We start from the raw sequence: 17,402 nt of genomic DNA on the forward strand, positions 1-17,402 counted from the left end.
AACTCCAAACTCTGTGAACGGAGTTGTTTCGCATTTTTGCCAGCATAAAACCTTTATTATTAACTTTTTTGAATGCTAATTGAAAGTGTTTATCAGATTTTATGTTGATTCGCTTTTGACCGTCTTTCCAATCGAAATTTGAATAAAAAAATAAAGCCAAAGATTGATGGTTTCGAGCGACCAATGATTCATTTGGGGGAAAAAAACCTGAAATTCGACAATGTGCTCATTGGTAAACAAAATAGAGTGTAATCTGTTTATTTGGCTTTGGGAAATAAAAAACCAATTTGATATGCATGATATGTGGGATTTTTTCGAAGGGCCCTAAATTTATTAGTTTTAATGCTCATAATTATATAATTATTTAACATTTTGCTTCTGTTTTCTCTCTCTTTGCAGGTGAGTTAAACGTTCTTTTAAAACAATTTGCATGCCCTTTGGGCATTTTCGTGAGTATGAATAATTTCAGCATAATTAAGGGAGCAGGAGCTTCTCCAGACTAGTGAATGATTCGCTGCGGGCTCATTATGGCCTCACATGACGGATGGACTTGGAGTCCAAACTCTCCCATGCATTTTATAAGCTAGTTTATTGGTGCTGGGGCGACGGGTCATTTGGGTTCAGTTCCTCACACATTTTCCACTTGACTTCCCCTGGCTGAAACGAGATTCCATGGGATTGCACTTTTTCATTGCGATGCGATCGCTTTGGTGCACCAAACGAATCATTGATGCATCAAAGGTGTGGACATCAAGCCTACACTGCAGAATTATGTAGTGTTTATGATGCTGAAAATTCTGCAACAATTTTTATGCATTAATAGTGACACACTGTGTCTGTGATAAATGCATTTTTCAAATACTGCACCCAAAAGCCATGCCAATTATTTTCATGGCGTTTATCTAAAGTGACACCGCAGCCATGCAAATTGCACTTAAATCGATTGCGTGGGTATCGATAATCGTCTGCGGTTGTTCTTTTTTTTTTGCGATGTTTATAGTTACCACATAGTTTGCATATATGTACATATTACAAACGAGTAACATTAACTATTATGGACTTTTCCAGTCTTTTTTTTCAAAGAGATACTTGAATGCCAGGCCTTCGCGTGGGTTTTGTGATCTGTTTTGAGTCGAACACTTGTTTCTGCGATTTAATTGCTGAGTGGAGAATTGCTTTTGAAAAATCGTAAAAATTATAAAACTCAATTAAAAGCCAACAAATAACGTAGGAATAGTTTACACTAATTGCTATGGAATTTATATTTGAATGTGTAGTTATTGCATCGTTCTGTTAGTTTAATGAATGCTGATGATCATTAATTTAAAATTGAAAACCTGTGAAAATTTCCAGTTTGATTACATATTGTTATCGGAATGTAAAAAAAAGAATTTCAGTTAGCTGATTGAAGCTTCAATCATATTTACATTCCTTGATTATACCCGTTTGTTCCTTTCGATTCGATTGACTCGATTTTCTTTTCACATTTCCATGCCACATTTTCCGGCCAACCTTTTTCCGATGGCAGGGATTTGAAGGAAACTTCACCTTTGCTCTACTTTTGCCAGTCGCAATGCACACAGTGATTAGAATGTGACACAATGATTTCGAACCGGAGACGTGTCAGTCGGCATTTTCCCGGTTCCTTTGGCACTTCATGTTTCCTTCGGGTTCGCTCCCCTCACTCCTTGTTTGCCTTGGAAAATTACACACTCATTTTCAGAGTGTTTACTTTTTGCATACGGAAAGAACAGATAGTAGCAAGATGTAAGAGCCATGGAAAACGTATTCCGTAGCCTGTATCCTGTTGTATCCCATTTCCTGTTTACATATCGTTCTTATACAAAAAGAAGTGAAAATGGAGTAGGTGTTTGCTCTGGGCCATAGAAAGGCGCACAGAGCCTCATTGTGTGTTGAGGATAACACGTCCTGACAAGTGAAAGGATGCTCGAATGTTTTTTTTTTTTTATCCGGACCAATACAATGGCGAGGGGTCAAAGTGTAAAGCTTTAAGGATTTGGAGGCCTAAGTTAAGTAATCTCTTTAAAATCGCATGAGAACTAAGAATATCGAGAGGTTGTAGTTAAACCAAACAAATCATGACCATTTTCCTTTTCAAAGGTATTTATCTATGTTTTTCTTACATAAGCGGATTTAAAGAATTCCCGAATTTGGTTTAAACTTTTATCACTAGATTGTATCCCAAATATTATGCAGTGAAGCGAAGGTTTTCCTTCTTAGATGTTAAATCCTTTGATAAAAAATCCCTTTTTGGGCTAAGATCCCATTATCGTTTGTCACATTCTTTTCATCATTACTTTGGTTTTAAAAGGTTTTGATCTTCAGATATCTAGTTTCAAGAAACACCAAATTCTGGTTGAGTTCGCCCCCGATTTTAATCCATCCTGCTCGTCTGACCCAAATAAGTTACCTAAGGTCGTTTTCATTGGACAGCTAAAATCTATCTATAGACATGGATGCATTGCATTTCCATTTCCCATTTTCAAGTGGCACGCATGCGCACCATAACTCAAACACATGAACGCACTTTGCTGGAAACTCAATTGCAATGCGAGGGGTGTGGGGGCGGAGTGCCTAATTTATATACATACATACATATATAGTGTATGAAATGAAATCTAGAGTTTTGTAGTTCAAGCACGTACCACGCACAAAGCGAAAAGTACAGAACAATAGAAAACACTCGATAAATGGGAACAGATAGAAATTCTTTCGAACAAAAAATGCCCATGGAAAGTTTTCATACACTTATATAGATATGTAGATACATAGATACTCTCGAGTCAAATTCATGCTGGGCCTTTCGATTGCCGCACTTTAAGCTGACTGCAAAACATAAACACGTCGCGACGGCATAAAACCAGTTAAATGCTCCACAAAGGACAAACACTCAGACGCCTTATTTGGTCTGACACAAATACACTGGGAGAAACTAGATCAATACTTATGTAGCTAAAATATATTAAAACATAAGAGATACAAAACAATTTCAATTGTATTTCTTAATATGATTTTAAAGCACATTCAACTTAAAATTAAACTACTATTTAGACTTTTACGGCCAAGATTATTTCCAGTGGCTGCACAGGCAATATGCAAATTTTGTTATTGAAAAGCTCTTGGCCAAAATGGCCTCGACATGTCAAGCGGGTGGACTGCTCCGCCCGTTCCACCTGCTGCAGTCCCACTGTCCCCATTATCCTGCCACCCACCTTGTCACATTGCCATTACCACCAGGCCATCGTCCTTCCGTTTCGGTAATCGCCGCAGACAAGTCGTATGTCATCTACGTGGCCGCCAGGATAACGCGACCTCGACCAGTTGTCGTTGTTGTGGATACGCCTGTGGTGTCCTCCAATGATGCACAGTTCGCTTCCTTTTGCCACCGCAGCGGCGCCGAAGGGGTAAGAGCACAGTTTGATGTCGCTTAACACCCAGCAGACAAGTGGCCAACTTGGGCACAGGAACGCCACGTCCAAGGACCTCTGACATGCATGCGAATCAGTTGCCGGGAAGAGTCACAGCTGCCTCACCACATGCATTGTCAATGTGGCAACATGGTGATTCATGGTCGAATTTAAAATATATTGAAAAAGTGTTAGCTTGTAAATAACTAGCCAAAAAATATGAAAAATACTCTACTGAATTTAAAATTAATCATAAAAAATAATCAAAACATTATGTGAACTCATTCGACAACTGATTTATGTTTTAGAGATATTCGATAATCTACAAGTATATATTTACTCAGTAAATTGCTAAAATTCCTAGTAATTCCTACAACATGTGTGTATATACTTTCATTCAATGAAAAAACAAAAACTTCAACATCTGCTGAGCCACCCTAGTGCAAACAGGCCAACTAAAATCAGCAAACAGACTGCTGTATCATTAAACAAGAACAAAACTCTATAAAAATCCTTTGCTTGCAAACTTATTTACTCGGCTTCGTGCCTCTTGGACAAATAAAGTGCAGCTTCTAAAAGAAGTAGGCAAAAACGCGAAAAACAAAACACAACTTTTTGGCTGCCCGAATTCAGCCGCCCTGCCAAGTTTTTTATACAAAACTTTATCCTGTGCCGAGAAAAAAAAGAAATAAATAGAGAGAGAGGGAGAGGGAATGAGGGGAGTACTTAAATTAAAATTGTCATGGCTGATTGCATTCTCTCTGCCTGTGTGTGTGTGTGTGTGCGCTGCACAAGAGTCAATTGTTTATCAATTGAGGTACACAAAACACAAAGAGCAGCCACCACTTCTCTGGGTTTCTTTTTTCGAGTGGAATGTGTTGCAGGAACCAGAATACCATCCACAAAGGTCGTGTCCCGACATGTTTTCAGCCTCCTAGATACCTGAAATGCCCCTAGGAATACCACAGATTCCTACCTGACCGATCTCACTGGGGACGAAGATACAGACTGTACAACAGGGTCAATAGAGATGGAGAAATAGAAATAGATTAAAAATGCATTAAATCGTTGATAAATTGCGTGAGAGCGAAAGAAATAAAATGGGCTTAGTCCCTTTTTTTCAAATCTCAGTAGGTGTTGAAGAAATCTAAAGCGATCATTTAGTTGGGATCTGACCTGGGGCATTCAACATGATTTATGCATCTGCAATGGTATATCATTGTTTTGGCCCCAAACTAAGCAATTCAATATCATCGTGGCCCAACAATTATTTGCCTTTGTTTTAGTTGGCTGGCTTTTGTCTTTTACCCCACTATTTTGGCAGCAAAGTTCACGCGACGACAACAAGAAATTCTACTTTATAAGGAATTCCAGACTGGAGCTCTATTGTTTGGCAGCTTTCCGTGGTATTGGCAATGGCGTCAGAATCGTTTACATATATATATTTTTTTTTTCGAACTGAGGGGAAAACTATGCTGATGTGGAGTGTGCAAATGGAAATCGTAGTGCCTCGTTGATTTGCTTTTAATTTTGCATAAATATGCGCGATTCTTGGGGCGGGGGGATGCTGCCGTCAGTTGCAGTCTCGGTTGCTGACAGTCTGGATGGTGGATTACTTTACTCTACACATCTACATGTATGAATAACTACACACAGTGCAGCTTGCATAATCGTAACTTGGAAAAAAAACTTGCGTAGAACTTGGAACAAGTACCAGAAACCAAGAACAAAAAGGAGTTCTTAAAAAAAAATTAGCGCTGAGTTAAAGCATCTCATTTATATTCGTCCATCAGCAAGCTTCACTGTTAATGTTTATCTGCATATGAAACCCTCCACCCGTGGCCCTTTTTAAAGCTGACTTTTAGCTTTTCGCTGCCTCTAAAATTCAAGAATGCAGCAATTTCTGCATCGCTTGCACTTCAATGTGCAGAATTTAATTCACGGAATATTCTTGTGTCACTCGCGACTTCAGTTCAGTTCAGTTCAGTAGTCGCATAATGGAGTGATCTCTGTGGCTCTTTCGCTCCGGGGTCTCATGTTTGTCACTTTAAACGTTTAAACGTTTAATAAGCGATCTCTTGATTGAATTAATATGCCATTGTTGACCGGCGGCACATGATCTTTCGGATTGGTTCCTCGGAAAAAAGAGAGAGAGAGAGAGTTAATTGAATTGAAGTTGCCTTTCCCAAGCTATGAACTTTTCAACTTTTCAGCACTTCTCAAGTGGAAAAATCTTTGAATAGATGGAGATTTATTGCATCGATTGAGCAAGTGTTAGATTCTTTGCAGCGATTGCAGATTTAGTTTTTTGAGTCATCATGCATTTATATTCATTTTCAATTCATGATGAAATTCCTCCCTTTGTTTGATGTGGCACATCTCCTTTGATCCTCAGCAAAAGTTCCAGACATTAAACCGGATCATAGCCCTATTCTTTAATCCACAGATACGTTCCACACCCAAAGAGATACACACAGACATTCTCCATAGACCCGCACTTGGTGAAAAGAAACTCCAATCTGAAAATCTCTTTCATACACAATTTTATCAAATATTTTCTATTCGTCTGGCTCTCATTCTCGGTTTGTTTACATTTACATGTTCGCCTTTCCGGCCTTTTAATTTAAAAGTGGAACCCATGCCCGCCAACACCATCCACACAGATACGTTCATATCTCACAGACACAACAGCACACAACACACACACACATTCCGGTATTTATTCTCGTGTTTGTTTTGCGCTGCGCCTTAGTTCGTTGGATCGCGTTGCCTGCTGGCTGGCATTTGGCATCCACATCGACGAGTCCACAATCGTAGGTAAAAACAGTTTCGAAGCGTGTTTCAAGCCGTCAACGTCAACGGTTGCCGCCAGCGGACAACTGCGACGGCGCGACGTATCCAAGAGATACGACGAATATCCGTATATCTATCGGCACCCTTCTTCCTACATCTGCTGTGTGTGTTGTGTTGGTTCATTACGAAAGTGTTAAAGTTAATAAGTTGGCTCAGCTTATTCAAGTGCGCGGTGGCATTATAATCAAAAGATACTCGCGAGAGATATTAAGATACTTAACCTAAAGAAATATAACAAAAAGTTACAAGAGAAAGAAATGAAAAACTCAAACTCACAATGCAGATGTTACTTGCAACAAATCTTAATAATTAGATAAATAAAGTCCAAAATTGGTATATTTGCAAACCCTTAAAAGGAAAACCCCATATAGCAACAGGAATCGCTAGGGTTTTCTAACAACCGGCAAACAGAAACGTTAGCCCAGTGCAATCCTAAAAGGCAATCCGTAATGCTCAGCGGAGCGCAGCTGTGAACATTTCACTTTCGGTGCATCCGACAGATACGAGCGATTGTTGCACGCCGCTCCAAATTCGCAACGCAAAGTTGGCTGGTCATTGGCTTTTGGCTCTTGACGGCAAGAAACCTTTTGCACGATGCAAATGTCTCTATAAAGAGAGAGATATATTCGGTGTATCTATGAGCTACTTTTGCTATCCACGTAGCGTTTGTCTCGGTGTTGGTGACTATTCATGCTAATTTGCACCGAAACTTTATGGGAGTGTAAAGTATCTCCGAGAACCACTCGATGACGCCTCGTTCAGATATTTCTTGCCAACGAGCCATTAGCATATGCAAAGCTACTTCCAATCAAATCGAATAGAATCGAATTCGAAACTGAAATCGAAACCTAACTTTGAATGGCGTGAAGTTGCAGCGAATAAGTAAAAGTTTATTTATAAATCATTACCTCAATTAGCTGGTGTTTTCCACAGATGAATTGACATATTCAGCTAACCATTTCGTGTGTGTTAACAACAATTGAAAGTGACATCAGCAGCGAAACTTTATTATCGCGAAATTCCTCAGCTTTTGCATTTTATTTACTTTGTTGTGCCTTTATTATTCCCATTTGTTAAAAATTATATTTATTTTCTGTGTTAGTGTGTGCGTGCTTCAAGTGCCCAAATTACGTGCATTCATATCGCAAAGCAAACAAGTGATATTACACACTCCCTATAAACATGTCATACGAAGCCAATTAAATAGTCAAATTAATTGCTTTGATTCGCATTGTTTGAGATACATTTCAATTTGCGGCCAAACGAAACCAAATAAAAGCAAACACGATGAAGTTTCCGGATTATGTTCCAAACAACATGTTGGTGGTAAGCAAAAAACCAGGGGCAAACATCTTAGTATCTCAGTTGTTTCCCTATAATTAAAGTGATTAAGAGTGTGTGTAACTGGGCCATAAATCATTCGGTAGCGACTTAAATTATGACTAAAGAGAAGGGTGGGGTCTTAGAACCAACCAGATAAACAATCTGATGAATGCCTGCGCTGTAACAGATGAAGGTTACGCTGGTTACTACATAGAATCGGCAAAACTTCTTTGGCAACAAAACTTCATTGGAAGAAATCTTGGCAACGCACACACGACAAGATTAATTATGGGCCATATTCAGTATAAAGAAAGTCTTTAACGCACGCCTTACTTCTGCTGCACACCATTAAATTTCCAACTAATTTCACTTGCAATTAAGTTAATTATAATTTTACCACCCCCATCAAAATGCACAAAGTCGGTCAAAAATCCAGCAAACGTATTCATATATCTTCTTTCATGTTTTCGGCTCCCTCGGTTTTATTTTTGTTTTATGCAAGCATTTCTGGGCAGATGTGGATGTGCAGTCAGTCCGATGCAAATCCATATATATGTAGATAGTACATAGCTACACCTGCAGCAGACGTATAACTTTATAAATATTTATTAGCTTTAGCTTGGCCCACGCGACTACACAAATTTGTATTTTGGTTAGTTAATTTCGTTTATTATTTATAACAGCCCACGCGTGGAATGTTACTCCGAGTTTTTGTAATTGGATGCGTTGTGTTGCGTCTGTCTGTTAAAATTAAATGTAGTCTTTCTTCTTTTTTTTGTTTGTGGCGCCCACCTGAGACAGGCATGAAAATTTCGCTTTAATTTTTTTGTTTTAGGGGATTGGCTGGCTCGCTGAACGAGACAGATCCGCAATTGATTGCATTTTCGAATGGTTTTTTCGTGGAGTTTTGTCGAGTGAATCACGTTGAATTGAATGCAAACTGGATTGGGCAACAGCATGATGGGATTCGACTTTAATTGATTTATCTTCATTGTATATTGGATTTGTGTAATGACTGAGCTGGATCTCTCAATTGAGTTAGTCGTCCATATGGGGGAAGTGTGTCGAATTGCGATTTGGGTTTCCACCCAGCACCTGCTGTGAGGGAAAATGAAGTCAAACTAAAATGATTTTGTAATTGCAGGTGGTAATAATTCATTTAATTGAGTTGTTGAATGCCGAACGAAGTGTATTTTATTTTACCAGCATTACACTTTAAATAGAATTATAAATGCAGGCATATAAAAATTCTTTGTGTCCATTATTCATAATTAAAACAAAAAACTTGAGAAGAGAAATTAAGTTTTTAACCGAGCCATTAAAAAGTACATTTACATTTCTAGTTCATCCCAAACATCTTTCATTCCCCAATTCTTTTGTGCTACACAAATATATATATTTCTATCTCCGCTGACTTTATGTATGTAGATTCAACTTCATTCGTGGCATTTTCAAATAGAATCGTTTTCAGCTTTATTTAGTTCCGCTTTTGTGTCAGGTGTCCCAGTCAGAAAAACAACAAATGTAAAGTAAACTCCACAAATTCCCATTCAGTCACAGCGAGTGCACACCCAACAAGTCCTATTTCCTTCATTATTTGTACCATTATTTTTACAACTAACCACTACCCCCCCTTTACGCACTTTTGTTGGAACCTCTAGTGCATAAAATTGAATCGTGTCCGAGGGGCTAAACATTCATGGGTCGTTCAAAGGGCCTGGGCAACAGGTCGCATACAAGAGTGTGTAAAAGTAATGGAAATGCGGAAGTCACATGTGCATTTCCGCCTGGCAGCCGTCCTTAACAAATTTCAATTCCAATTAAATTATATTGAAATAAATTGGAAAAGGCAGCAAAGAGAAAAGATTTTACACACAAATTTTTACAACAATATTTAACTCATTTATTTGGTTTTTTGTTTAAATTTTGTTGAAAATTCGAAACCATCTAACATATTCAATATTTTTTCTCGATTTTCCAGGGTGATCGAACCACATGGGAGTACCACACGGTGGCGGTGACTCGGGTGCCGGGCTATGGATTCGGCATCGCCGTTTCCGGTGGACGTGATAATCCGCACTTTGCCAACGGCGATCCCTCGATAGCAGTTAGCGATGTGCTGAAAGGTGGCCCCGCCGAGGATCGATTGCAGTAAGTACCCTCGCGATGACTCAACAAAAGTTACTGACCCCGTAGGAAGTAAACCTTTTCAATGCATTTTGAATTATTATCTGGCAGGAAACTAATTGTTGTTCGGAATAAGTCCGACATGCTGAATAGACCCCCATGCAGGCTGATCAAATAGAAGTCTATATGCCCAGAACTAGTCATCCACTGCTCTGAACGAACAACGGGCATTATAAATTCCCGACATGCTGCTGACAATTGACATCGTTAATCTTGCGCTTAGAACCTATTTTTTTCTTCTTTTATATACCCACTCCTTCAAATATAAAACTCGAAATGCGCACACTTCAATACTTCAAACTCACGTAGAGTCGGTCCCCAAAAAGAAAAGGTATTTAATTAAACCAACGCCTCGAGAACTCGACAACTCGGTCCCTCTGAAGCTGTTCCTCTCTTGGCGATAATAAAAATTCCAAAGCGTTTTTCAATAGACAGCGCAGAGGCCGTAGTGATTACGAACTTGTCATAATCTTTTTTCCCAAGAAACTATTTACCCTGGCCCAGACATGCAGAAAACTATTTTCACATTGTCCCTTTTACCTGCGACTGCCGGAGGATTTCAAAAGGAAAATCCCGCTGCCGAGGCTGGAAAATTGTTGGCCAAGTGAGCGGAGACAAGTGGAAATTAGCTGCAGCCCAGCACATGTGTCTGTGAAAAGCTGGCTAAGAGCATGTGGGTTCAGTATGGACCAAGTTTCGCTGTTATGCAGCTCAGTAACTAGTATACACTCAGAAAAAAATATTACTTGAGATTGAGATACTCAAAAAATAAGTTTTTTTTCAATTGCCATCCTGACCAGGATTACAAACTAATTTTGTATTAAATAAATCAAATTTTTTATACTTTTTTGTTGACTTGTGTAACACATTTTTCCCCAGCACATAGCAGGGTTTTTCCAAACCCAACTTGTGGCATTCCAAGGCGCATTTTCCGGATTTTTGGACGGCTTAATCGTTAAGCCGCTTCAGACCAGACCCAATGGTTCCATCCATGGCGAACCGAAAGTAAAACGCGGCCCAGGTTGAGTTGATTCGGCTGCCGTTTCTTTCTGCACTCGTAGACAACTTAATTATGGTTATGTTTCGCCTCAGACATGCAACATAATTTGTATCATTAGGCACTTTGTCTGCCGCGACGAGAGCAGAGCAACACACACTTATTGTATCTGTATCTAAAGTATAACATTCTTGTCATTAATTCGTCATGTGCTATTTACTATAACATTTTTACTTTTCATTCCGCCACTTCAGTATTCCGTTCCAAGAACGGGCCGTAATTGTTCAGGCCAGGCCTGTACAAATAAACCAAGTACCGCCAGAGCTATTCCTCAGAAATCCATGGAAGCCGCTTATAGCAGACGCCTCGATTCTCCATTACTTCCAGTCTAGTCATGCCGCAGAACTCAGACAATTGCCGGTTTATTAGCGTATGTTTTCAATCCGAGTCCAACCTGATTTCACTTCAAGTTGCTGCGGGGATTGAGAGTGAGAAGTCTGATCTTTGCCTGTCCGATCGCATTGCACTCAATGATCCGAAACGAATTGTATCTGCAGCTGAAGTAGCAGCGAAGATATATCAGGTGTGCTACTGTTTTCAATACCCTGTACTCAACTGTGACATTGAGTAAATGCAATCAGGTGATGATAGTAAACCACTTGAAAGTAAATATCCACGATAACCCTATTCATTTCATTAATATATTTATTTATTTGGGTCAATATGATAGTGTTTTTAATTATTGAATAGCTGATGTGATAACTATATATTGACCTTCAGCTATTCAAACCAAGACGATATATTTCCTGGGTATTTCCAAGTTGCAACTATCCCAAAAGGTTTCCTTAATTATGGCTGCAGGTCTAATGACTGTGTAGAAATGGACAAGGTCGCTTCTAATGACCTGCATATAAACAGAAACTTCTGTTCTCCTAGTTTGGTCACGATTCGGTCATTAGGGCAGGGTTTACGATCTACCCGACAATTACTTAGCCAAGCCAAGTGATCCATATTATTATGCCTGGCACTAAACCCATTTCTATTACTCCTCTTTGCAGAGTCAACGATCGGATAATATCGGTGAACGGCGTCTCCCTGGAGAACGTGGAATATGCCACCGCGGTGCAGGTGTTGCGCGATAGTGGCAACACGGTGCAATTGGTGGTCAAGCGTCGCGTGCCCCTCAATCCCATTAATGCTGCAGGTGCAGTGCAGCATCAGCATTCACACAGTCTTAGTTCGGTTGGTCTAATGGCCAATGGAAATGGAGGAGTGGCACCAACCCCCCTGACGAGTCTGAGTCAACCCAACTCCCTGAACTCTTCCCTGGTGCAGAATGCCACCAGTGGTCAGCCCATCAAGGTGACCCTCACCAAAGGCGGAAAGAAAGATGACTATGGTGTGGTGCTCGGCTGCCGGCTGTTTGTCAAGGAGATCTCCTCCAAAGCTCGCGAGCAACTGAATGCCAATGGTTATAGCATGCAAGAGGGTGACATCATCACTCGCATCCACAACACCAACTGCGGGGACACGATGAGTCTCAAGGAGGCGAAAAAGATCATCGATGGCTGCAAGGAGCGATTGAACCTAGTGGTTCTAAGGGACATTACCAACCAAGCAGCTGTTAGCCAATTGAATCTTAACAATTCAGCCAGCCACCAGGCGTCGGGAAATATATACGCCACGCATCAGCCTCAGGTATCCGGATGTAGCAGCAGTAACAACAATCTTGAAGATCCATATCTGCCGGGCGGAGCCAGTTACTCCTCGCAGAATCTGTACGTGCAACCGCCCACTCGCACCTCCAATGGTCCCAATATCAATGGCAATGGGCTGAACGACGAAAAGAGTAATCTCACGCCGCGAGGTCGATCCCGGGGCCCCATAATGGATGGGGTATCCCTGCAGCAGTTGGACAGACCCGTAACACCGACTCGGGGCAGGAGTGCAGCCATCGACGAGCCGCCACGTCCACCACCACCAAGGGGATCGAGCGGAGGAGCGGCCCAAGAGGATTTCTACAGCTCTCGCAGGCAATTGTATGAGGAGCGTCAGAGTGCCGAGCCGAGATTCATTTCCTTCCAGAAGGAAGGTAGCGTAGGTATCCGGCTAACCGGCGGCAATGAAGCCGGTATATTTGTGACTGCCGTACAACCAGGATCTCCAGCCTCGCTGCAGGGTCTAATGCCTGGCGATAAGATCCTCAAGGTCAACGACATGGACATGAACGGAGTGACGCGCGAGGAGGCTGTGCTCTTCCTGTTGAGCCTCCAGGATCGCATCGATCTGATTGTGCAGTACTGCAAGGAGGAGTACGACGAGGTGGTGACCAACCAACGTGGCGACTCCTTCCACATCAAGACACATTTCCACTGCGATAATCCTTCCAAAGGCGAGATGGCCTTCAAGGCGGGCGATGTTTTCCGGGTGATCGATACCCTGCACAATGGTGTGGTGGGATCCTGGCAGGTGCTGAAGATCGGTCGGGGTCACCAGGAGATGCAGCGCGGCGTAATACCGAACAAGTCGCGAGCCGAAGAACTGGCCACTGCCCAGTTCAATGCCACCAAGAAGGAGATGAATGCCAACGAATCGAGAGGCAACTTCTTCCGGCGACGACGGTAAGTTCATTAGTATTATAAATAAACAGAATATTTTATAACTTTTATTTATTTACCAACAGTTCGACGCACCGACGCTCGAAGAGTCTGTCCCGCGAGAACTGGGACGATGTGGTCTTCTCCGACAGCATTTCCAAATTCCCCGCCTACGAGCGTGTCGTTCTGCGCCATCCTGGCTTTGTCCGACCCGTAGTGCTCTTCGGACCCGTATCCGATTTGGCCCGCGAGCGATTGGCCAAGGATTTCCCCGATAAGTTTTCGACTCCATTGCAGGATGACGACAAGTCAGCCGCAACTAGTGGAAAGTGCCGCATCGTAAGGCTCTCGAATATACGCGATGTGATGGATCGCGGAAAGCACGCCCTGCTGGACATTACGCCCAATGCAGTGGATCGTCTCAACTACGCGCAGTTCTATCCGGTGGTGATCTTCCTGAAGACAGACAGCAAGCACGTGATCAAGCAGCTGCGTCACGGACTTCCCAAGGCGGCCCACAAGAGCTCCAAGAAGCTGCTGGAGCAGTGCCAGAAACTGGAGCGCGTCTGGTCGCACATCTTTAGCACCCAGATCGCGCTGAGCGACGAGGAGTCCTGGTACCGAAAGTTGCGCGATTCGATCGATCTGCAGCAGAGCGGCGCCGTGTGGATGTCCGAGTCTAAGGTGAGTCTTTTCGTTTTCACATCCGGATCTCAAGTCCATCCTAGTTGTTGTCTGAGTATTGTCCAATGTAGCTAGTCCTTAAGAATTATTAAAACCAATGCATCTATTGGATGTCGTGACTCCATTTGATAACTTCGTAATGTCTAACTTAACGATGTCCTAACTGTCCAAGCGGGTGATGGATTAATAAATGTAGAGACTTAGGATTTAGGAGAGAAATATTTAATTTCGAAAATTTTAAGTTTCACTTAACAACACAAAAACTTTGTTTTGTTTACAAAATTTTAGTAGGTATCAATATAAATGAAAAACCAGTTTGGTTTTCTTCTTGCTTTTCAACAAAACTTAGAACTATTTAGCATCTATTAGATCAATTAACATGTAAACACTAATGTACATGAAAACAGAAAACAATATTAAAGAAAGGAATGATTTTTTTACTATGTATATGTATCAGTTTATTTGATATAGTTTTAGTTATACCAATGATATCCCAGCCCAATAGTTTTTTTCAATCTTAAATAATCTTATTTATCGAATGGACTCCTCAACTAATTTGAAACACCTATAACTCTATAATTTCTACAAATGGTTATGGTCAATATTCTAATTTTTACTTTCGATACTTTTTCTTATTCGTTTTTTAAAACACACAACCACACACACTTACAAACATGCCCATGATTGTTGTCAACGAACCGTATAAAAAAAAAACATATTAACAGTTCCCCGATTCCCCCACCGAAATGTTATTCCCCCCCTACATCGCCCAGCCATGCAAGTTAGCTTGTTGCCGCCCCATATCATCTACCTCAGTGCCACGCTACTCGCAGGATTTGAATCTGAATCTGAGCCAGAATCCGAGTAAATCCTATTCGCTAATCCAGAACCAGGCACACACCCCTCCGCCGCCACGCCCACCGCCCGTGGGTTACGCCCACAGTCAGAGTTTGGCCGAAAAGCCTCGAGATCGCAGGTCCTACACCATGGTGCCGATCATAAAGCCCGCTTCTTCGATGCCCAGTGGTCTGGCGCCACCCGTTGAGCCTGCTCCCATGATGCCACTAGACGATAGTGTTCTGGCCATGGATGGGTCCAACTCCCAGTATCGTAGTTCTCAGCCAAATCTAATGAGTCAGAGTTATTTGAACTCAAATCTAAATGGTGGCAGTACGAATGCCGTGAATCAATCGAATCACTCAAACACCATGAGGGGCTTTCAGCCCGGACCATCGGCAGTCAGCCGCTATGGATTGCGGACCAATGCCCAGGTGGAACGTAGGACCACGCCCTACTACTACCACGAGCTGCTGCTGCAGAAGAATCTCTTCGATTCCAGTCTCAATCTTCTGCCCCAGCAGCAGCAGCAGCAGCCGGATCTGGCCAAGAGCAAGAACAGCAATGTGCAGCTGGAGAAGCAACAGCAGCAGCAGCAGCATGTTGCAGATGCATCGAATGCATCCAAAAGGGCACCGATGGCCAAGCCACAGCAGCGTTTGATTAGCAATGGTCAGGGCAGGAGCAACTACTCCTCCTCGGGATCACTGAGCAATCTTCTGGGCAATGGCCATGGGCTGAGCAATGGTCACGAGAGCAGCGATGGCACTTTGGCGGATGAGGGCAGCTTTACACTGGCCTTCAATAATCTCACCAATCAAATAGCCAGTCTCAATAATTCAAGTAGCCTAAACAACAATAATTGTAGCAACAGCAGGAGCATCAACAACAACAGCAACAGCCATAATATTAATGCCAACAACAACAATAGCCATGTTAATAATGCTGATTCCAACAACAATGTTGGCCAAAGTAACGAATGCATTGCATGAGAATCGGTGTTAATTTAGTTGAAAAGGTCCAGAGAACGAGATCTGATTCTATAAATCTGATATATTCCGATCTTGGGGCACAAGTCTTTTCAACTGAATCGAATCTCCACTATCCTTCCTATCAGCCCCTACTTTGTGTAATTATCGCATGTAGTTGTTTGTACTAAATTATTCATAAGACCCAAATCTTCACATGTAGCATGATCAAGAACAATAATATTGCGTGTAGCCCGCTATTCGTTTAATATGTATGTACATATAAATGTGTGTAATCGTGAAGCTAAAAGCATGTAGAGGGATCACAAACCACCATATAATCCAAAGCACGAAAATTGTCATTCCAGGGAATGCATAAAGTACACTATTTAATCTCAAGAGATCTAAGATCTGCATTTTAACTTCTCACATTTCCACTTTGTACTCCCGACGAATGACAGTTTTCCAACTCCAAACGAACTCATTATCAATATACCAATACCAATTCTATCGAACCAATTTGACATACATATTTAGGCTTAAGTATTTACGCAAAAATCGCCATACAAATTTTTGCCAATATTTTTATAAAGTTGCTAACTAAATGTTTTTCGTTTCATTTGTTTCTTTTATTTACATACCAAAAACCAAATATACATCATCATGGTCATTCCCCGCTTAATCACCCGTAAAACCCGATGCATATAATCAAACAAACACCACAAATAATAATCAAAATGTCCTCGTCCAAAACTAAAAACAAAAACCAAACAACAAAATATACTCAAAATGCCAAATATCTTGTGTTCGTCCACACATCACGTATCCAAATGCTTCGCAATCGAACGTCTTTCAATCAAACGAATCGTATCGAATCAATCATATCTTTCAATGTTTCATAAACGTTTCTTGTTGCTGTTCTTGCGTTTAAATTGACAACAATTGAAAACAAATGTTGTTCGCTCCCAACGCGCTAAATTTTATACATTCGAAAACCAAACCAAAAAAAAAACTATCGCTAAAATTCAATTAACTTTTGCCAACCAATTGCGCCCAATCCTGCAAACTACCAAACCCCAGCCAGTAGAATCCCTCTCCGACGATTTCCTATTCCCCATGACCACATCCCGACTCTCGTATGCATCAAGTCCCGAATCCGATTTGGAACTGAGTCCCGGCCCATCCGCATCATTGTCGCTTGGCAATTTGCCGCAGTTGGTTAAAGCGAGCTCAGATCCATCGATTGCCACTAATCAGGATAACTTGGATAGGGATAGAGACATAATTGGTGAAGGACTACCACCTCCATATACGGTAAGAGGTCGAAAAACCAACCAACCAACCAAACAAACAAACAAACAAAACAAACTCAAACTAAGAAATGGCATGCGCTTACACTAAAATCAAAGAGAAAAAACATCCAAAACTTGGGAAGTTTCTAAGCGTCCATCCAATTCTCATCCAAATAACAATGGTCAACAAAAATAAAGCAAGTATTAAGTGAAATTCAAAAGAAACATTCTAAAAT

General features: G+C 41.3%; 1 protein-coding gene across 14 annotated transcripts in view; it reads left to right on the forward strand.

Annotated features, from left to right (window-relative positions):
- LOC6607184 (tight junction protein ZO-1) overlaps nt 1-17,402 on the forward strand; it is an 82,420-nt gene that overhangs the window by 57,400 nt on the left and 7,618 nt on the right. For 8 of the 14 annotated variants that reach the window (XM_032721548.1, XM_032721546.1, XM_032721547.1 and 5 more), the window contains 4 exons: nt 9,586-9,755; nt 11,847-13,409; nt 13,472-14,069; nt 16,955-17,188. In XM_032721548.1, the coding sequence (XP_032577439.1) occupies nt 9,586-9,755; nt 11,847-13,409; nt 13,472-14,069; nt 16,955-17,188 (2,565 nt within the window). Of the gene's footprint in view, nt 1-6,279; nt 6,384-7,383; nt 7,608-9,585; nt 9,756-11,846; nt 13,410-13,471; nt 14,070-14,794; nt 17,189-17,402 lie in introns of those variants that run through there. The other 6 variants (XM_032721549.1, XM_032721550.1, XM_032721552.1 and 3 more) reach the window with 4 other exon arrangements.

Source organism: Drosophila sechellia, chromosome 3R, assembly GCF_004382195.2.
Source record: "Drosophila sechellia strain sech25 chromosome 3R, ASM438219v1, whole genome shotgun sequence".
Lineage (NCBI taxonomy): Eukaryota > Metazoa > Arthropoda > Insecta > Diptera > Drosophilidae > Drosophila > Drosophila sechellia.